Source organism: Mandrillus leucophaeus, unplaced genomic scaffold (genome assembly GCF_000951045.1).
Source record: "Mandrillus leucophaeus isolate KB7577 unplaced genomic scaffold, Mleu.le_1.0 Scaffold281, whole genome shotgun sequence".
NCBI classification, from domain to species: Eukaryota; Metazoa; Chordata; class Mammalia; order Primates; family Cercopithecidae; genus Mandrillus; species Mandrillus leucophaeus.
This window is the reverse complement of record NW_012102932.1, coordinates 559,285-581,134: the sequence shown is the minus strand read 5'-3', so window position 1 is coordinate 581,134 and position 21,850 is coordinate 559,285. Positions and strand designations below refer to the sequence as shown.

Sequence of the window (21,850 nt, the reverse complement as noted above, 5' to 3'; positions counted from 1 at the left end):
ATCAGTAAATTGTCTTCTTAAAGCCACAAGGTCAAAGAAAAGACAGGTTCCACCTTCATAGGCGGGGTACCCACAGCCCCGCATGTGCCCACTGTGGCTATCCCAGTTCCTGAGAACCTGGCTACATCATAGACGGCACACAAACCAGAGGCCTGACTAGTGCAACTCGGATAACAGAAAGACCCCACTATGAAAATGGAAACTCATTCCAGTCCCATGCACAGACAGGGTGAGGGTGAGGAGTGGGCAGTGGGTGTGTACGTGGTGGGTGGTGTAGGTTGAGAGCGTCTTCCCCCTTCGAGGCTGCAGCAGGAGCTCAGCGGGCTCCCAAGCCCCTTGGCTCGCGGCGCTGCCCCGACCATTGTCCGCACACCTCTTCCCTCCAGCTTCCGGGCCGCCGGCGAGATGATTTGCTGCAGATGACATCAGCCTCGGGCCAACGGCTGGAAGAGCGGAGGCAGCCACCGCGTGAGGATGTGCCGGGTGGTCCTTTCCTCCTCCTCTTCCTCCTCCTCCCCGGCTCCCTGCCTAGTCTCCATATAAAAGCAGCGCCGCCTCCCCGCCCTCTCTCACTCCCCGCTCCTCTCCGCCGCGCACTCTCCGCGGCGCTAGGAGAGGGCGGAGGGGGAGGCGGCGCGCAGCGCCAGAGGAGGGGGGACGCAGGGGGCGGAGCGGAGACAGCACCTTCGGAGATAATCCTTTCTCCTGCCGCAGAGGAGAGGAGCGGCCGGAGCGAGACACTTCGCCCAGGCACAGCAGCCGGCAGGATGGCGACCGTGGTGGTGGAAGCCACCGAGCCGGAGCCGTCCGGCAGCATCGCCAACCCGGCGGCGTCCACCTCGCCCAGCCTGTCGCACCGCTTCCTTGACAGCAAGTTCTACTTGCTGGTGGTCGTCGGCGAGATCGTGACCGAGGAGCACCTGCGGCGCGCCATCGGCAACATAGAGCTCGGTAAGTGGCCCGGCGCCCCCAGGGACGCACGCTGGGAGACGCGCAAACACGACCCCACCCAGGGCGCGACGGCCACCGCGCACCTCCCGCGCGCCCCGCACCCATGCCTCTCCCCGCCACCTCTCATACTTGGTCCAGACTCTTTTCTGGGCTAATTAAGAATAATCCGAATTATTAGATATGAGACCCAGAGGGAGAGTCTCCAGTAACCTTGAGGGATCTGTCACTACGCTGGGTCCGCAGCCTCTGCTGAGTTGGCCACCGCCTCTCCCGCTAAGTGAAATGCAGGTGTCAGGGGAGCAGAGGCCACAATAAAGCCGCAACCGCAGGAGACAGAAGGGTGGGGGAGACCTGATGCAACCACTCCTTTCAGTCCCCTTCTGGCCTCAGGAAAAGGCTGGGACCCCCCCACTGCAGACCTGGGGCCGAAGTCCCATGCGCCAGGGCCCGCGTGAGATTCAGCCTCACCACAGCTAACTCAGCCCCTGAGAAACGCCTTTTCTGATTTCAAACATCCCGATCCTTTCTTTCCTCAGAATGACTAGGCTAGTCCTAGGGCCACGCCCGCTCCCCCCCCCCCCCCCCCCGCCCAGATGCTGGGATGCAGAACCGCCTGCGCTTCGCCACCAGACAGAGCCCGCCTCGCTACCGCCCCTGGGGCCTTGGCTGCAGCTCTCAGAAAGGACAATGGGACCCCAAGTTGTGGGGTGGGGCTGCTGCTTTTAGAAGTCTTAGCCCCGGGAGTGGTAGCTTGAAGGGGGTCGGTGGGGGAGACGTCAGCGGGTAGGGTCAGCTCCTTGCCCGGTGCGCGCACCAGTGGCGCGCTCTGCGGAGGCCGAATAGCGGTACGTCGGGTACCCTGGGCGGGGCCGTGAGGGTCCGGCGGGCACAGCCTCGGGCGCACAGAGAGACCCGCCCCCAGCCCCACCCGAGCTGCCGCAGTGCCCCCGGACTGCCCGCCGCACCCGCCCCCTACACTGCGGCGCCCCCGTCGGGCACGGCTGGCTGGGCGTGCGCTCCGCCCGGGCCTCGGGCTGGCGGGGGCCGCGCGCCCCCACCTCTCAGTTTGCCTGGCTTTGTTGCGCCGGGAGTCCCTGGGTGGGCAGCTCTGGTCTCTGCGTTTCCCTTTATCCCCGGCGTCCCAGCCCTCCCCTCGCCCCTGACAGAGGTCGCCGGGTCTCTCCGCAGCCCCAGCCCGCGCTCTATTCTCTTGGGGTGGTGCTGAAGCGTTTCTCCGGGAGACACCGGTTGGTGGGCGTGGTGCAGTCCGCACTGCGGTCTCTACGGCAGCCCGAGGCGGACAAAGGGCGTTCACACAGCCCTCGTCCCCCGCTCCCCCTCCCCAATAAAAGACGAAAGAAAAACCTTGTTTTAGATGAAAAAATAAATGCTTGTCATCTGCCTCTGCAGTTGGAAACGGCCACTTGTCCCCAGAACAAAAGGCTGCAGGGTGGGGACTGGAGTTGCGGACCTGGTTCTTTTGTTTAACTTTAAAGCACTTGATTTTTTCCCTTTCAGCTTAAAAAAAAAAAAGAAAGAAAAAAGAAAAAGAAAAAAAAAATGTGAGCAGAAAGTCATGGTATTTTATTCCAAAAAATTCAAGAACAAGAGATATTTCAATAGTGAAATGTCTTATTTGAGCATCTCAGTAACCCTTTATTTTCAGACTGTAGGCCTTTGGTCTAATCTATTCTAATTTAGTTTATTTGCACAATTTTCTCCTTGAAAAATTTTACACTTACTGATTTTGGGTGTGGCTATTGTGGGAATCAATGACTAGATTTTTTTCTTTAAAAAATTATTTGTAAGTGGCACTTATGGGAAATAGGAATATATTAGGAGGTGCTTTTCTATGTACAAAATCTTCATAACCATTCGATGTGGTGGTGCTAGGAGAAGGATCATGAACCCCGTTTTAGAGCTGGGGGCCCATAAGAGGCGAGAAGGGTAAGAGAACCGGCTCAAGGTCACAGCACTCATAAGTGACAGAAGTACCAGTGCTGCAGCGTCACTGTTTTCTGACCCTGTCATGATGTTAGTGCAGGGTCGGCTAACATCCTATGATGGGAGGAAGGTTTTAGCACAACAGTTTTCAGGGCTTGCCTTTGTATGGCCATCCACTTGTGGGCAGCGCCCCATGCTGGGAGACGGTTCCGCAATCACCTTCGGACTGTAATTATCTTCCTGCTTTGTTACTCAGCTGATCATCCTTTCAGTGCCCTATTCCTCAGAGGGTTTATTCAAGCTGCATCTGTTTACGGAGAAAACAGACGCATCCATGTACTGCCATGAAGTAGGACTCCCTGCCTTTACCCGTTTTTACACTACTAGCACTTAGTAACAAAATTCAGATTTGTCTTTTTGATATTAATGTTTTTAAAATTTCGATTGAAGTGTTATATAGAGAGGAAAGGGCGCAAATCAAAGATGAGCAGCTCAACGAATTTTCACAAAAACGGACACGCCTGGGTTACCCAGATCAAGAAACAGACATTACTGGAACCCCAGAAGCCCCCTTGTGTTCCCTTTGCAATAATCATCATGGCTTCCTGATTTTTAATTCCCTAATTTGGTCAGGTTTTTGCATGGAACTCCGAAATGACTGTATTGATCCCATTAAGAATCAACCAAGTGAGTGAGCAGAGCCATTTCTTTACACACCGTAGCAGTGTAAAGAGATGGCTCTCCTGCGTCCTGGGGTCTTGGCTGCAGCTCAAGATGCAGGCCCTTGCAGTGCTAAGTGAAAATCCTGCTCCCATAGCTTTTCAGACAGTCTGAGATGACTTAGCAACAGAGCAGGCTGGTCCTGTTTTCCTGTACACGACAAGCTGCTGCTTCAGCCGCCAGGTATCAGCTGGGCCTCCTCCAGAGGCCACTGCTGTTTTTGCTTGGTGCCTTTGGGCGGTGTTGTGTGAAGCAAGATGGAGCTACTCCAGGGGAGCCAGCTCTGATGATTGTGTGTTGCAGGCTGGGAAAGCAGTTCTTCATCTGTTACTCTTTCTTCCTATTTCCCCTCCTGCCTTAACTGAGACTCTGGGTTTGGAGACCCTGGTGACTTGGATTCTTGCCATCTGATTACTGAGGGCTCTCTGGGAAGCCTAGAAAATAATCTATAAATCTGTAAAGACATGGTGGTAATGCAGTAAATCAACAGGCCTGGAACGTCCCAGTGTGGATGCTTCGTAAATGCTTCTTGAATCCAGGGAAGAGAGATGGTCCCTCTTGTTTTCTCAACTATATTCGGAAAGCATAATGAAGGCTTTGGACTTGTCTCCTCCAGAGTTTGGAACAATAGTGTTTCCTCCGACTAGGCTAGCTTCATTTATTTAGTTATGCAGGACTTTATTCCAAATCGTTTTCGCTACCACCAACTACTACTCTTTGGCACCTCCTTTTTCTCCTCCCTAATTAGCCCCCAGCATGGATTTAGCTAGTGGTTCTCATTTTCAGCAAAGTCCTGCTTCTTGGTTTTATTTTAATACATAGAGTACATACATCCATGCCTTGCGAACTGAATTGTAGAACCTTGTGAAAGTTTTCATTGTTTCATTTTATTTTATTTTTAAGAAACTAAACCATATAAGGAATACTACGTGTCTGTTTAATGTTTTCAATTACCGTTAGATTGTAACTTTTCCTTTAGTTGACATTGGGAATCAGCAAGATTTGTTCCAGAAAAGATAGATGAATGTAACATCTACTGCTCTGCATTTTTAGATAAAAGTTTAGCTGATTACATTGTAACATTCTGATGTCACTTCGTTGAATGTGTTCAGTCTAAGATGGTAAGAGAATTTAAAACCCAGGAAAGATTTGGGTTTTAGTTTTCCTTTTCTTTTAGCAGGGGAAATAAGAAACCAATACCATATGTGGTGAGAATTAAATGTTAGAGAGTCTTAAATTTACTATATTTGCCTTTATACTTTTCAAATTCAAAGACAGATGGATTTCTGCTTGTACTGCTTAATTGGTGTTATCTACGACGGGCTCTGTGATCCCTTCTGAAAAACAAGCCAGTCCCCAAATTTAAGGTCATTAAATTGTTCACCTTTTCTAAGGGCTTACTTTAAAAAATAAGTTCTAACTTTTTAGACAAGCAAATAATTATAAGTCACTTCTCATTTGCTTCTATCGTAAGATGTTATCTTGGACCTAAATTATTTATTATCAATGCTTTGAAACTATGAGCTCTGTATGTAAGATATATCTTCATTACATACATATGTTATGAACATCAAGTTGCTGGCTTTAAAAAAAGAAAAAAGAGCAAATTAAAGACGAGTTCAAGGGAAAAAAATAAGAATTTTTTTCCTCTGAGAAATAAAGCATTCCTAAATGTAGCATTTCCTTTATTTATGTAGTTTATGATTTCAATCTGATTTCAGACCACTTTTAGCATAGTTTTGCAAATGTAATCTTATGATTGTAGGTTAATCATTTAGGTACTTAGAAAAAATATCCAAAAGCCTGTTTTTCAGAGGGAGCAACTAAAGCCCATGAAGGAAAATCAATTTGCCAAGGGCCCAAATAACTGTCAGATAGAACCCACGTGCCATCAACACGCAATGCATAGTCATTTCATTTTGCTTTCCTCAATCTACTGTCACCTTTAGAAATATGAATTTTAGCCTTTAAATGGGAAGTGCTTTTTAAAATTGTTGGTTTCATTAAACAATCCTGTAAAATGCTTACATGATTGGTAAACTTGGAGCAATCTAGCCTAGATACACCAAGAGTACCTGACTGTTACTCATTTTTTACCCTGACTTGTTCTGTGATGACCCCTCCCTGCCTCCCTGCCCCATAACCTATTCTTTTCTCCTTTTCTCATCTGTGTATATCATGTGCATGTTAGCCTCCCTTGTGTGCACTGCTACCACCTGGGGTCAGAGAACTGAGAAGGAAAGATCTTTTGTTGCTCCCTGGTCCCAAGGAGCTCACTTTCAGGGCTAGGCAATAGCCACAGAGCAGGCCCAGATTGTTCTCAGAGATGACGGATGCCTTTTGGCTCCAGACATTGAAAGAATGGAGTTCACTGCCTCCACCTGCCTGGAGTTATTCTGTCCCCACCTGGGTAAGCCCAGAAGGGGTACAGTCTTAGAATGCTGGAGAAACAAAGCCTCTGGGAAGAGCTTGACTTGGGGCATATTGGGGTGAAATCAGAAAGAGGGCTTCCCTCCTCTCCAACAGAGGCCAGGATGACCTGCTTCTGAAAGCCTCTTCAGAACCTCTTCACCAACGCCCTAGGATGCCCTCCAGCCAGATTCAGAGAGGGGAGAAAATGGGAAGGGCCAAAGATAATTTTCTGTCCTATGAACTTTAGAGGGCTCGCTGTTGGCTCCTTGTTAGGCACAAAGGGGAGCTACATAAACCCACTAAATGCAGTATGAACCTTCGTTGACAACTACTCTTTGCCTTTACCAATATTATCTAGCAGGAGATACAAAGTAATTACAAATTATTTTATTTCTAAAATTGGTATGGAAAGTGGCCTGATTCCAAAATTTTCCTTTCCAACTAAAATAGCTGGCAAATTCATCGTAACCTTTATGTTATAAGTGGTAGTAGTGGTTGTGCATTGCTAAGAAACAATTTGGGTGGAAATTGCTCTCTTGAAAAAAGAACCCTACATTTTTAGTTTCATTGGGAGTGTAAAAATGAGAAATATTTTTATCAGCCATTTACTAGTATAATTTAAAAATTACTAAGTGGATTTATCATTTAGTACTTTTTCTATTGCTAAATTACAAATATATCAAAAATAAAATATGTATGAAAATATAAAGCAAACATTTAATTGTGTGTGTCATGACAAGTTAACTGAAGCCAAGCGAAAATGGCAAGTAACAATGTAAGAGCAAGTCTGCAGATAACCTTGGATGAAGTCATTCAAATAATGTACCACTTTAGATATTACTTAGAACAAAGACAGAAAAATTGTATGAATTTAATTTAAATGCATATGTCTCATTATTAACTTATTGACCCAGCTTGACAGGGTAGAAGACAAAGTGGAGCTCAGAGCTGGAACACAGAGAATTCAGTCAACAATACCAATTAAGCAGCTCAGACAGGAACTCGATTTTTTTGCACTAGACTAGTATATAGTGTATATGTTGAAGTAAAATATTCTAATGAATTCAGACCTCTCAACCTGTCAGGCTCCCTGTGAAACAAAAAGAACCCATTTATCATTTCTGCACTAAAAAGATCTGTGAAATCTCAACATGCCTTTCTTGTTAAAATTTAAATACTCCATTAGCCCAAATGCAAACTGAGGCTATTAATGTTTCCAGGGAGAGCCATAAAATTCTCCCTTATAATTTAACCTCTCCTTAAGCATGTTAACTCTTCCACACCTGAATTCTTCCCAGTGATCATATGAGAAATTTCTGCCTTTATTTAGTGGACACACATCTCTTTGAAAATATTCCTCATGGTTGAAAGGGCCTGTGGTATGTCATCTAAAGATATTTTAGATGTGCAGTGAACTGAGTTTCCAGAATCTTTTTTTTTTTTTTTTGTAATATATATGTATAATCCACCTTGATTCTTTACAGGATAGGAAGACTGAATACAACATAACCTAGGGTAAATACAAATATGCCTTAAGGATCCAGTGTGTATTTAAGTAACACACTGCTATTTATTCCCCCAAGTCTGTATACATGACTAATGTCCAACAAAAATGATTAAATGACTGGGTGTTAATTTAGAGATAGTTCACCTGCTGTGTTATACCTAGAGGTTCAAGCCCTTACTTTAGGAGGTGTGCAATAAATGTTTGTTATTCTAGAGATTTGTTCCTGACTATTGAGAATGCTCTATACAAAGGTACAATGATGGATACCACACACTGGCTCCACCATGAGTAATCTGTTAGGAAAAATCTAATATATAATATGTAAACATGTAACGCGCGCGCACACACACACACACACATACACACACACACACACACACACACACACACACACCCCAGAGTTCTGGGGTTCCCCAACTTTCCCTGGCTTACTCTCCAGACCTCCCTTCTATGATGCTCTCTGGGTTTCCCTCTGGGCCATCCCCTTTGGGATGGCAGGAGAGAGGAGGACGGCAGGAGGAGGAAGGAAGAGGCTAGAGAGGAGGGCATGAGCACAGGAAGCTGCTCTCATCCCACCTGTTGCCCTCCTGTACCTCTCACCCCGGATATTCCTTTCAGCCTAGGGAAAGGAAGTCTGAACTTTTGTAGAAACAGCTGATTCATGCCCCCAACTTCATAAATGTTTTATAAAGTATAAAAAGTTGCCATTTTTCTTTGCCTCTGGATAAGAAAATTGAATACAAAGAACAATTGTGAATAAAAGAGCTGCCTGCCAAGCTACTCAGGTAACAGAAAAATGCCTGGAAGGACAGACAGGCCAAGTCTCGAAGATTGAGTGGATCCACCCTGTTTATCAAAGATCACACAAATCTTGGATTAATATCCAGGGCTTGATAAACCAAAATCAAAAATGGGATGGGTAAAGGAAAGAAATTACACGTGTATACTACCATTACATCATTTTAGAAAGAAAGGCCCGTGCTTGAATGGCAGCCCCCATATATTTTCTTCGCCTTCATTCTACATTTTCTTGCCACCTACAAGTGGAGATAGTCTGTCTACAAGCTAGAGTTAGTCTGTTGGCCTCTTAGCCTCTTAAGAACTAACCTTCTTCCTGCCCTTTCTAGCCCCTCCCTGGAGTACAGCCTGTCATTTTCCTAATAACTGTTTTCTTTGACTCTTCCAGAAGAGGTGCATTTACATTTTATGAGGGGCAGAAGCTCAGTCCGCACTGCTAATTATCCCTCCCTTGTGGCCTGGTGGAGAGACCTCCCTGGCCCTCCCATTTTGTGGGCATCCACTGCTAAGCCACCGAGCTCTTCAGAAAAGGAGTTCCCACATCCTCCCTGAAAGCCTGAGAAATGTTACGGTGATGTTGTCCAAACCACTCTGAAATGACTAACTGGAAGTCTCTCAACTCTCTTTCCCTCCCTAGGAATCCGATCATGGGACACAAACCTGATTGAATGCAACTTGGACCAAGAACTCAAACTTTTTGTGTCTCGACACTCTGCAAGATTCTCTCCTGAAGTCCCAGGTGAGGCTTCCGCTTAGTGTTGGTCAGCCTAGAATTCCAAAGGACAAGGAGCAAGCTGGAAAGCTTTGTCTGGGGCAGCAAAAAGACTCTCTTATTGCTAAAAGGATACTTTGTATTTGTTATTATCAACTGGGTTAGCCAGCAGCCACAGTTAAGGAAGTCTCTCTGGGTTATCTCTGTGTGGGTATCTATTTTGTGGATTCTTAATGAGTTTTTAAGTTCTAGGGTTGTGTGTGTGTGTATGTGTATATATATATATAAAATATATATATATACACATACACATACAATATATATTTTATATATATTTTCAAATTTTGAATTGATATCCAGGGCTTGAGAAAGAGAGAGAAGAGAGAGTGAGAGATAATAGAGAGTGTGTGTGTGTGTGTGTGTGTGTGTGTATCTCAACTGTACTCTGAGCTCAAGGGACTACAAACTATTTAATGTTAAATGTTAATCTTACTCAAATGAAATTATGAATACAAATTGGATGCTCCTAGGATCCCAGAACTGTCTTCCTGCAAAAGAAAAAGGAAACGTATACTGCATTTCAAAATGAAATATACATCATCATTTCATAATTGCGTTATCACCTGCCATTGCATTACCACTTATCTTTCTTAGTGTGGGTAAAAGAATCTCATATTACAAACTGCTGTTAAAATAGCCTTTTTTTCAGAGATGAAAAAGAATACCAAAGAATAATTAAAGGTAAGGATGCAAAAATGTGTCATATGTGAAGATGTTCCCACTAAGCAGCCACCTCCCTGGGGCTATGCTCTGACCCGTGCCTCTGGTGCTGGCGATGTATTCATGCTGACCCATCTTGTCTTCTTCTTGTGAGCAATAACCTATATTCCTCCCATTTGGTCACATTTGGGAATTATGAGACAGAGTTTCTGGCCCATAAAGACTCCAAACCTGGAATATATTTCTCCAGACCTTTGCCATTGACCCATCAGAAATACTGTAGTGCATCTTACTTCTTGACCATCACTTGAATTTTACATAAAAGAAAGCTGTTTTCTGTCCATATGCTTTTGTTATATGACTCCTAATTTTATTGGCATTGATATAGCATCAGGAATGAGGTTCAGCCTATTTTGACTGGTTAGATAATATTCCATTAGTCTTGTATACATTGATATTTGAAACCACTTTTATAGAGTATCAGTGCCTTCATGAATCACGTTTGGCTGCAGTAATGTGCCCACAGGACTGTCTCGGTGCTTCCTTTTGAGTTTAATATTAGAATAATATCCCATGCATTTCAGTTATTGAAATGCATTGTAGCTTTCAAGTATGGAATTGAGTAAATGTGCTAAGAAAAGCTTAGCAAGAAATGGTTTATGAAAAGTTAAACTTGCTGCAAAGCCACATGAAAAATCAGTTTTGAAGTAATGTTGCTTTGAGAAAAAAGGAGTCCAGAAACTGTCAGACAGCGTATGATTTGCTGAAGGAAAGGTACAGTATAAGGTTGTTTCTCTTGTTGTTATTTTATTGTATTTTCATCTTGAAATATCTCCATATCTTTTAAAACCATCTCACAAAAAAATAAGGGAAGTGCTGTTTTCCAACAAGTATGATTATTTCAAAATGTAAAAACTACAAGCTTTTATTTTTTCTCTGTAGGTTGTTCTGGCTTTCTTACAAGTGTTGTTTGTAAGACTACTTTTTTTTTGGTGTACAAGTCATGTGGTTCTCATTGTGTTCATTCATGTTTGGATTGACTTTATAGAGTGACAACTGCATATTGCAAAATGAAAGGCTGCAAGCATTGCTGGAGAATTAACCATTTCTAGACCCAAGACCTAGCATTGCTCTTGTGGAGTAGGAAGATCAAGTTCCCCCAAACTGTTCTCCTCTCCTTTCTCCTGCTATCACCTTCAGTAAGGATTGGCTACCTACCGAGTTTTATAGTGTTATGCTAGATACTGTGTTTGGAGATTGACCTTTGGAAACACAGCATCTTTACCATTCTTGCCAACGCTAGAAAGGACTAATATTATGACTTTCCCTCTCAAGCCTATGAGTACACTGCACAGGCCAAAGCTCCCCTCTGGGAATTAAGCATCTAGAATAGAGCCATTATAGTAATGCTTCTGTGTGGGGAGCATAAAGATTTCCAACCAAGACTGTAAGGTGATAAAAACACATGTCAGATTCTGTTTCAGATAAGTGTGTTTTAAAGAGAAGAGATGTTAGAGGATAAGAAGACATGGAGATCACAGGATAATCACTGGATTGGGCCCAGCGAAGCCTTTAGCTTTTCCTGAACAAACTGGGAAGGTTTTATGGGAAAATTTGAAGTCTGTTTTTAAGTAGGTCCAAGTCTAGTGGTCTCTTCCTCTCTCACTTGAAATAATGTGAAAGCTAACTCATGTACTTCAGTTCCCCTGAAATGGAATTAGCGGAACCTTTTCCTTTAGAGTTTCAATAATCCTTCATTGTTTTTCGAGACAAGGTCTCACTATGTTTCCCAGGCTGCTCTCAAACTCCTGGGCTCAAACGACCCTCCCACCTCAGCCTCCCAAGTAGCTGGGATTATAGGTGCATGCCACCACACCTGCCTAATTTCAAGAATCTTGAATTAATTTAAGGAGCAAGATGAAGGATGGATCCCCTAAAAAAAATAGAGCCAGTTTTCAGCCAGATAAAACATTGTTAAATAGCGCCTATAATATACCAGGCATTATAGGGTGCTTGGTGAGCGAGGACACTGTGAGGAACAAAACAAATACAGTCATTACCTTTATTACACTTATAGTCTTGTGAGAGGAGAAGGCATTTAGCAATCGTATACAGACCAACATAAAATCTAGCCCCCTGCATCAAATCCAGGCTTCTAACAGATTTTTGTGGGGGTTGGGTTTAAAGAAACACAGAGACGGGATCTCACTATGTTGCCCAGGCTGGTCTTAAATTCCTCGGCTCTAGCAGTCCACCTGCCTTGGCCTCCCAAAGTGCTAGGATTATAGGCATGAGTCACAATGCCGAGCCACGGTTTTGTTTTGTTTTAAGGCCAGCAGAGTTATAGTAAAATATTTATTGCCTTCTATGACATAAGTAAAGGGCTCAGGTCACCCATATATCTGTCTTACATTCCTGTTGGTTATGATAGCTTTTGTTGTTTTTTAATAGTTAGAGATCACTTGTAAAGACTGAAGGTAGCCTCACATTGCAGCTAACAGATTGTGCAAATGGCACAAGATTGATTCCTTTGTACTAGTTTACCCCTTATACTAGTTTTTAAATATGGTTTTGAGATTTGATTTGACTATTTCTTCAGGATTGTAGGTCTCACTCAAGACCACTCTGAAAGACTTAGTCATCTTGAATAATATCCTTTGAGCAGGAATCTGGAATATGAGTGCTTTCTCTACACAAGGTGAGTGGTGGGTGCCTTAGTTTCCAAGAATGTTAGTCCTGTGATCTTTAAGCCCTGTCCAACTCCGGCATACTGTAATTCTTGGAGTGGTCAGTCACTGGGTTCATCTTACTATTACTTTGCCTTACTCTTGCAGCATTGCCTTGCCTAAAGATCACTCAACAAACATTTGCTGCGTGCCCAGGGCAGGTCTCTGCTGATTTGCCCTGATGTAAAGCCATTCCTGGCCACATCTAAGCTGGCTCAAGTGAGAACAGTCATCTTGAAAGAAAAGGTTAGGTGTTCTTTTATGAACACTCTCTAATCTTACACTCAAAGGAAAGTTCAGTAGTTAAGTCTTTTCAAAATAGAGCAACAGTCTTTTGTTGTTGTTTTGAAACAGTCTTAGCTATATCATCGCCCAGGCTGGAGTGCAGTGGTGCAGTCTCGATTCACTGCAACCTCAACCTGCTGTGCTCAAGTGATCCCCCGACCTCAGCCTCCCGAGTAGCTGGGACCATAGGTGTGCACCATCACAGCCAGTTAATTTTTTGTATGTTTTGTAGAGATTGGATTTCCCCATGTTGCCCAGGCTGGTCTCAAACTCCTGAGCTCAAGCGATGTATCTGCCTTGGTCTCCCAAACTGCTGGGATTATAGGTGTGAGCCACTGTGCCAGGCCAGAACAACGGTCTTATATTTCTTTATATTTATGATTTTAAATACTATCATAAAATTTTGATTTACCTATTATATCATATGTTTTTTGTACCCTAATCATATTGGATGGGAATCATCTTGGACCACAGAAGGAAAGCTAGACTTACCATGCTGTACAGGGTTTATTTCATTTTCCACTGCCATTTGCTTCTTCTCCAAATTTGACTTTAGGACTGTCTATGTATAGTAGTAAAGAAGGATATCTCCCAGGGGTTGTAAGAAGTGCCCCATAATTACCTGTAGTAGACAGACACCATTTCAAAACAAGCAAACAAATAAAAGCTATTCCCAGGACAAGTGACATCAGACTGAAAATCAGTTTCAATTTTTATTTTTTCCCATCATTTTGCCACTTTTATCTACCTATTGAAATAATTAAAACATTTTGATCATCTGACTCCTCACCAGCAGCAGCCTAGCATAATGATGAAGAGTGCAGATTCTGGAGTCAAACTGCCTTATTTGATCATAACCCCGTGGTTTATTTGCTGTGTCATCTTGGACAAGTTACCTAAAACAAGGATGAAAACTTCCACCTCATAGGTTTTTTTTTTTTCTTTCTTTCTTTCTTTTTTTTTTTTTTTGAGATGGAGTCTCGCTGTGTCACCCAGGCTGGAGTGCAGTGGCACAATCTGGGCTCACTGCAAGCTCTGCCTCCCGGGTTCACGCCATTTTCCTCCCTCAGCCTCCCTAGTAGCTGGGACTACAGGGGCCCACCACCACGCCTGGCTAATTTTTTTTTTTTTTTGTATTTTTAATAGAGACAGGGTTTCACTGTGTTAGCCAAGATGTTCTCGATCTCCTGACCTCGTGATCTGCCTGCCTCGGCCTCCCAAAGTGTTGGGTTTACAGGCGTGAGCCACTGCGCCCGGCCCCACCTCATAGTTTTGATGCAGATCAAATGAATTAAAGTGTGTAAAGCTCTTAAGACAGGGCTTGTCACATGGAAACAAATGTGAACAAGTGCTGTCTCCCTTGTGGAGAATCTATTTGACTTGTATATTTGGTGATTGTTATTATCTGTGGGAAATGCTGGGTATTGATATTTGGCTGGTTTCCTTTTTGTAGGAATTTTAAATTGATATTCAAGACGTTTCTCAGAGAAATGATTGCTTTCAGCATTCTCAGAAGGCACAGAGCTGCTGCTGATGTGTAAAGGGTGGCAACATTCTATGACTGAGCTTCTAAGGTCCTTTGGGCTTGAGAGCAAAAAGCCAGCAATGCTTTAAAGTGCTGTCTGGTAAAGCAGAGCCTGAGAGGGGGGTTGGAGACCATTTGCAAAACGGTCCTGTGGTTGCCCATGCAAGGGCTGTCAGGGAACATGTGCACAGTATGAGGGCTGGCCTGCTTTCTTGCTATGATAACCCATCCATGGTCACTCCCTCCACGCCGTTCTATGCTCGCTTTTCTCTTCTGCTCCCACCAATCAACAGGTGACTACAGACGTTGCCAGGTTTAAGAAACAGATTTCTTGTGGTTTATTTTCTTAGCTGAATACACAGTAAGACCTTGATATATTTACATTTTGTCACTAGTTTTATAACAGCTAGATCACATTCACAAAAATCATCATCAAATGTGATGGATGGTGTATATGGGCAGTTTTGTTTTAAGAACTGATGCCTTTTTCCTAGAAGATAAACAAACCACAGTTGAGCATCTTTAGATTTGTGCTGAGTGATTGCTAAAAATACCTTGCCTGGAGATTGGTTTTTGATGGAGAATTAGAATCAGCCCTTTGAATTTCAGTCATGCGAATCTTCTCCCTTTGACATTAATGAGGCACGGGTTACAACTAATATTTACCAGTTGAGTGATAAGAAAATGAGAAAATACTCTTATAAAAGGTCCGAGAATATTTTAAGTCATCTTTCTCTGTCTAGACTTGTGTGTTTAGTCTGTCGTGTGTAGAATTATAGCTTAATTGTATGTGCCTAGAATACATCAACTGCTGTATGACAGGGAGTAATGAATGTGTTTTCAGCCCTGCTCCAACCTTTAAACAATAAGGCACACAAATATATGTTCCAGTGGCATTCAAGGGGCTGACTCACCCTCAGGGAACCTGCAATTTCAGAGGGAAAGCCGATTCTTTATCCTCATGTTTTCTGTGTTGTTTGCGCACACCCACAGGTCTAGGTACATGTTCCCCATGCCCATGAGGCTCTGCTCATCTTTCCTCATTGCACATCATGCTAGGTTATAGGAGGAATCATGGTGTGTTAGAAGAAAATGACAAACAGAGAGCATTATTTTCGTTAAGGTAACCAGATCTCTGTTTAATATTCCTTGAGGTCATTGCTGCCTGCCTGGGAAGGAGACTCCCAATTTAATGCAAATCCCTAGCGTTTCTCCCACTTGCCCCATGCCCTGAGCCCTCCTGGCCCAGTTGTAGGGGACAGAGTGATCGGCAGCTCCTCATGCTATCTGCTGTCACCCCAGTGTTTCCATTGAGACTTTGCCACCCGAGCAGCAGACTGTCCAGTCACCCCCACCTGCATCCTTTTGTAGCAATGAAAGAGCCAGACCTTCCAAGGAGATTAGAATTTTATAGTGTACGCAGCATAAGGCATAATTCCTGTGAGCTTTACATCTTGGTCAACTTTCAAATTTCAGGATTCTTTATATCCAGATCCTCACGTACACGATGACTTTTTTCCCTTGGTGCAGGTGTGGCCAGCAGAAAGGAATAAAATGGCGTTTCACTGCCGTGTTCAGGCTTCCTCATTCCTCAGGGTAGTTAATAATGGCTCATTCAGACCACCGTGGAAATACCTATTCATCTCACTTTTTTTTTTTTTAAGAGTGGAAAGGATGTTTTACTCTGCTGACTGTAATGGCTCTCACGCAGTTCGTAATGGGCACTGTAAAATCACTCAGCATAGACAGGCATAGGCAGGAAGGTAGCAGAAAATTGGCTGCCTGGGCCCAGGAGCCATTTTAGGAGATGTCAATAACCCCTCCATTAAACCCAACTAAGTGCGTTCCACGACAGCTGCTAACCAAGGACAGCACCTCATGCTGAGTGTCACTGCTTTTGTCTTCATCTCTAGAGACCAAAGAGAGCTCATCATTTTTGTTAGTAGAGTTTTTTTAAAAAGGTTTTTTTTTAAAAGTATGCAACAACAGCAAACCATCAAGCAAGCACCGTCCCTTTGCTTTTTCTGCCTGCTTTTTGGTCTTCCGGGGCAGTTTGTTTAGCTTATGGTAGCGTACTAGAAATAATGGCAGAAGATGAAGAATAAAGCATAAACTAATAGATCACTTTAAAAGTGCCAAGTAATGTTTTTGAGTGCTTATTAACAAGAAAGCAACTGTAAGGAAATATTTGGAAGAATGAAGTATTTCCCACTGTTTATAATATTTTGTTGGGAAAATAAGTCATTCACAGCTTTAAAATTCACTGTGTTGTTCAACAAAGAAAGAGAGTTTCTTTTTATTTTTTTTAATCTCTTTTTGTTTTTGACACAGGGTCTCCCTCTGTCATCCAGGCTGGAGTGCAGGGGTGCAATTATAGCTCACTGCAGCCTCTGCCTCCTGGGACGAAGCTACTCTCTTGTCTCAGCCTCTGAAATAGCTGGGACTACAAGTCTTCCACTATGCCCAGCTAATTTTTTGATTATTTTGTACAGAAGGAGTCTCGCTGTGTTGCCCAGTCTGGTCTTGAACTCCTGGCCTCAAGTGATCCTCCTGCCCCCGCTTCTCAAAGTGTTGAGATTACAGGTGTGAGTCACCCTGCCCAGCATGAGAGTTCTCTTAATTTGCAAACTGTGTATATATGTCAGAGAAAGAGAGAGAGAAAGAGAGAGAGAGTGTGTGTGCGTCTAATTCCTAAAGAAGAAAGGGGTGAGAATGGAGAGTATAATAAGCATTGCATTTTGATTGTTCAACCATGGGTTTAGTCACAATGACAAAGGTTACCCAGGTACCAGCACCCCACTCCCAGCTGCAACCCAGGACTAATTAAATGCTACCTAGGCAACGATCAAGTATCCCCAAACATCATACTCCAGGGCTTACCCCTTTTGTTTTCTCGGCTGTGATCTAAGGGTAATTTCTATTGCATGTGAAGTCAGATTTCCTTGGTCTGAGAGAAATGTGAGAAAGTAAGAGGTACTCTGGGGAAGTGCACTTAGTGCGCTGCGGGAACTGGGGAAATTAACATAAATACAAGACAATAATAATGTTATTTTAGTAAACTCTTCTAGGTTAAAGGATTGCCTATAGTCAGGACTGGTGAAATGGATGCTTATAGAAACTGCAACGAGAGTGTCTACCTATGATTTAAAAATAAAAGTATGTAATTAGGAATGAACATTGAAAAGCTAGGGTAGTGTTTATTGAACGTGGCTCCTCTCTGCCGTTGTACCGCACCTCATTTGAAACGCTCAAGCTGAGGTTGCCTCTCAAAATTTCTGCCTTGCATTCCGGAGGAGTTAAGATGAAATATGAACATCCTGAGGACTGTCTTTGTTGTCATAGAGGAAAGTCCTCTACTCATGCACTTTACCATTAATCTGGCCGTTTGTTTCTCAGTAAAACAGGTTTTCAGTAGGAACTGTGAGTATACAAGCCACTGTTGGGCATTGTGGCTCAAATTCAGATTTCTTGTTAGCATCTCACACGGATAGTGCGAGGAAAGAACAGCTATTCCCCTGAGGGAGCAACATGCTTTTAGTGCACCTGGCCCCAGGAACACTGCTCTACACAGATGTGGCTTTTTGGATCCTGAAGTATCCATCAATGGGAATGTCACATTTGGAGAAGTTATCCTTATTGCAATAAAATTAAAGATCAAATAAGTTCTGGAACCCAGGTGAGCAATGCTTTCTTAGTGCAGAGCCATTTTGAGCAGTTGTCTCTTGTGCCTTTTAAAAACCTCTCACTTGGAAGTTTTGATGTGTGAAAGATGTGAAAACTACCTGAGAGAATTCTTCCTCTTTTTGATGGAGCTCGATGCCTGTTTAGGGATGGTGTAGCAATTGCTCTTTTATCTAGAATTCCAGATAGTTTCTCAGCTCAAATACTAGGAGTTTTTGGCGGTGCAATTCAATCGAAAGTGGTATTTGGCGTGAAGTTCCAGCAGCCACACAAGAGTCTCAAGTGCCTTGTGGTTAGTTTACTATAATGTGCGTATGTGTTTGTGTGTGTGTGCTTGCATACATGAGAGAAGGAGAGAGAGAGTACCTTATCATGTTCACATCTATTGTAAAGGAGACAATCCTTTCATTCTATATGATATCTCCTTTGAGAAGGTGTCCTATTATCAGCCAGTCTGTCATTAAATATTTATGTTCCTGCAGCAAGACACAGTTCAGTTCCTAGCTCTGCAGGCCATAAGAAGACTTGTAAGTAAATCCTGTCTTCAGTTGTTTACAATTGAGTATGGAAATAAGATAACTAATGAAACAAGCCAGTCTATAATAAGTGCCAAATGAGAATTTTTCAAGGAGGTCCTTCTGTAAATTCTGTTTGTTCAGGCTATTTAAAAAAATCTATGTGCATAAAAAAGCATTAAAATAATATTATCCATGCAAATTGGGGCATAAATGCAACAGATCCTAGTGCACTGAATTCTCTTTGTGACCAGGGAATTTTGAATCCAGACTGAATTAAAATATTTCCTAGTTTGGAGCTACATTTTAGATTAAGCCCATTAATTCAATGATGAAGAGTTAGAATTGATAATTTAAGAATTCACCCTTCTGAAATCATGTGAGAACAAAACTCCTGACCTGGATGTATAAGCTTAATTTCAAGGCTGTCTTCATCTTTGAGTGCTGGAAAATTGTCCATTGGCAGACTCTAAAGTCACTAGGGAAGAGATTGTGAAAGTGAAATATTTTAAGGAAATAAATGTGAAGTAATTGTTTCACTGCCCTGAGGCTAGAATGGGCACTTTGGAGAGTCTCTGATTCAGCTGTCCCTGTGTTGGGGGAGGCAGGGAGGGGACACCAATTGCAAGCTGCTTTCCAAGACCCTCCCCGCTCCAGAGAGAGGAGGAAGCCTGACCTAGTGCCGCAGCTGTGGGCCACACCTGAGACCATCGTTGCCCATGGTGCTCCCTGAAAGTCGCTGTCAGTCTTTTCCTTTTCTGTAAAGAGATTAGGCTAGATCAGGTCATCTTAACTTTGTTCTGCCAGCCAGTAGTTTTGCAAAACATTAATAGTCAGTGGAAAATGATTTCATGGTGACATAAATTTGAAAACTGTGACATATTCAATCTAATTTTTTGAGGAGGCATAAATTAGATGTACATAAACTTGTTCAATTTTGTCTAACCATACATTTCCTTAGCCTATTTGACTAGTCACTTCTATCACCACTCTCTCCCATGGATCTAGATTCCTATAGAACACAATTTGGGAAAGAATGGATTAAATGATTGCTGAGTCTCTTTCAGTTTTTTTTTTTTTCCATTATTCTATGAATTTTTGCTAAATTGCCTCATCACTCATATGTAGATGGGAGCTTGTCCTACTTCATTCAGCTTACAATGGCTTTTAATCCAGGCTTTAAACTATCAATGAAAGAATTTCATTTAGAAAAAGCTGCCTATCCCATCCATGAGGATTCTTAATTTTAGGAAAGATGCACAGCTCTATGACACGCAGGCTGATTTCTCAGTTTTAGGGGATCTTGGCCCTTGGCTTTTCCCATCTGTTTTTACCTTACAGACAAACCAAACAAGACAAAACTTAATCATGTTTGCATAATGTCAAACACTTGCATAGAGACTATCCCCAAAGTCAACTCATGGGTGTTTTATCTTCACAATGCCAAATAGGAAATAGCTACATATGTTTCCCATTAAAAGGAGAATTTCCATGTTGGTGTCTGGTGTTGCACTAAGCCTCAGGTTAGCTGCTTATTCACAGATCTTTGGAAGGAGGCTGAAGATTGAACCTCAAGAGTTCCAGGGATTGTCTGCCGGTCGAGGGTGTTAAAAGTCCCAGGCACATTGTTTGTTATCGCTAACTGTTAAAAGTCCCAGGCACATCCTTTGTTATCGCTAACTGTTGAAAGTCCCGGGCATATCGTTTGTTATCGCTAACTGCGGATGGCCTGCATTTTAATAAGCATGGTCAACTGTGCATATCTTGTCATGTGAACTATCAATTAGCACACCATAATTTAACAAGTTAGTACATGCAGATATGAACACCCTTGGGAAGGAAGCAATTTTCAAATCAAATTATTACTGACAGTGTACAATTTACATGCAGGTAATCATTATCAGAAAGTCATGATTATCCAGAAGGAAAAGTGATTTTTATGGTACTATATCTTATGAATAGCTATTGATTTTTAATACCTTTAAGGTAAAAACTTCAATTTGTTCCATCCCTAATTTGATCATATTTGCAAAAAAGCGTTAATTCACTCATTAAATCCTAGGCGTCTGACGGGTACAACAAACCACCATAGCATGTGTATACCTGTGTAACAAACCTGTACATTCTGCACATGTATCCCAGAACTTAAAGTATGATTAAAAAAAAAAAGTTAAAAAACCTAGGTGTGATATTATGCGTTTACAGCAAACCTTACCAAGTATTCTAAAATAACAGAAAGAAATAATTTATGTACAATAACAACACTAATGATAATATCTCTATAGGTAATATATGTTGGTTAATCAAATATTCTAGCTAATTGAGAGTTGCCAATAATCCCTTATGGGATTATTATTTTTCAAAGTTGTAGAATCCAATAATACAGTCATTTCTTTTATACAAACACCTCAAATTTATCTAGAATTAACTTAGAATTTCCTAAACCAAATTTATACATTAGCCCAAGATATACTTAAATTATTTATAGAAGACATGAACTTACAAATCTGTTGTTTCTTCTCCCACCCAAATAGAATAATATTTTCAAAGAGAGGCTTTAAAAAAAAAAAAAAAAAAGAGAGATTGTTCCCCTTAGGCAGATACTGCCATTTTATTGAAAGATAGGCCAAGAGATATACATTCAGGCAAGATGAGTGCACACCTTGCTACCTACTTGGAACCCAAACTCAGAACAATGGAATTGAATCTTCCTTGGAAGACTCAGGAGGAAGATCATCTCCCTGTGCTTCAGGGTCCTCATGATGAACCCTGTTGGTAATTATACTGTAAACATGAGGGTGTGCGGATTAGTAGCGATTTCTTATTACTGAAATGTTAGTGAGCAGACTATTTATTTTGAGGTGGTGTCCTCAATACTAATATGATTGTGCTTCAATATAGAACAAGGAATATCCCTGGATGTTACAGTGCTTCTGAATATGAGTCATTGATTGCAAATATTGTTTTTTTTAAAAAAAAAAAACACTCAAAACTGCTATAGAGAAAAAAGAAAGTGTGAAAAAAGAGACCATGTCAATCTTCTAGGTTATTTGAAGGAAATATCTCAGTTTGCAAATATGCAATAGCCCACTGCATTTGCACTGTTCTTATGTACATACAGTGGGGTGCACCCACCTCTAAGTCCCAACCATTTTTTTCTTTCTACTTCCTGTATCCCCTTGCCTATGAAAACATAACTTGTATGTATTTTATTTTTTGAGACAGGGTCTCACTCTGCGCCCAGGCTGGAGTGCAGTGGCACCGCCATGGTTCACTGCAGCCTTGAACTCCTGGGCTCCAGTAATCTTCCCACCTCAGCTTCGCAAGTAGCTAGAGCTGTAGGCATATGCCAAG

At 42.5% G+C, this 21,850-nt stretch overlaps 1 protein-coding gene across 2 annotated transcripts in view; it reads left to right on the top strand.

The window, feature by feature from the left end:
* Positions 1-508: 508 nt before the first annotated feature.
* MAP1B (microtubule-associated protein 1B) overlaps positions 509-21,850 on the top strand; it is a 107,005-nt gene continuing 85,663 nt past the window's right edge. For both annotated transcript variants that reach the window (XM_011985229.1, XM_011985228.1), the window contains exons 1-2: positions 509-951; positions 8,970-9,071. In XM_011985229.1, coding sequence (XP_011840619.1) covers positions 768-951; positions 8,970-9,071 — 286 coding nt within the window. In that variant the 5' untranslated portion in view covers positions 509-767. The remainder of the gene's footprint in view (positions 952-8,969; positions 9,072-21,850) is intronic.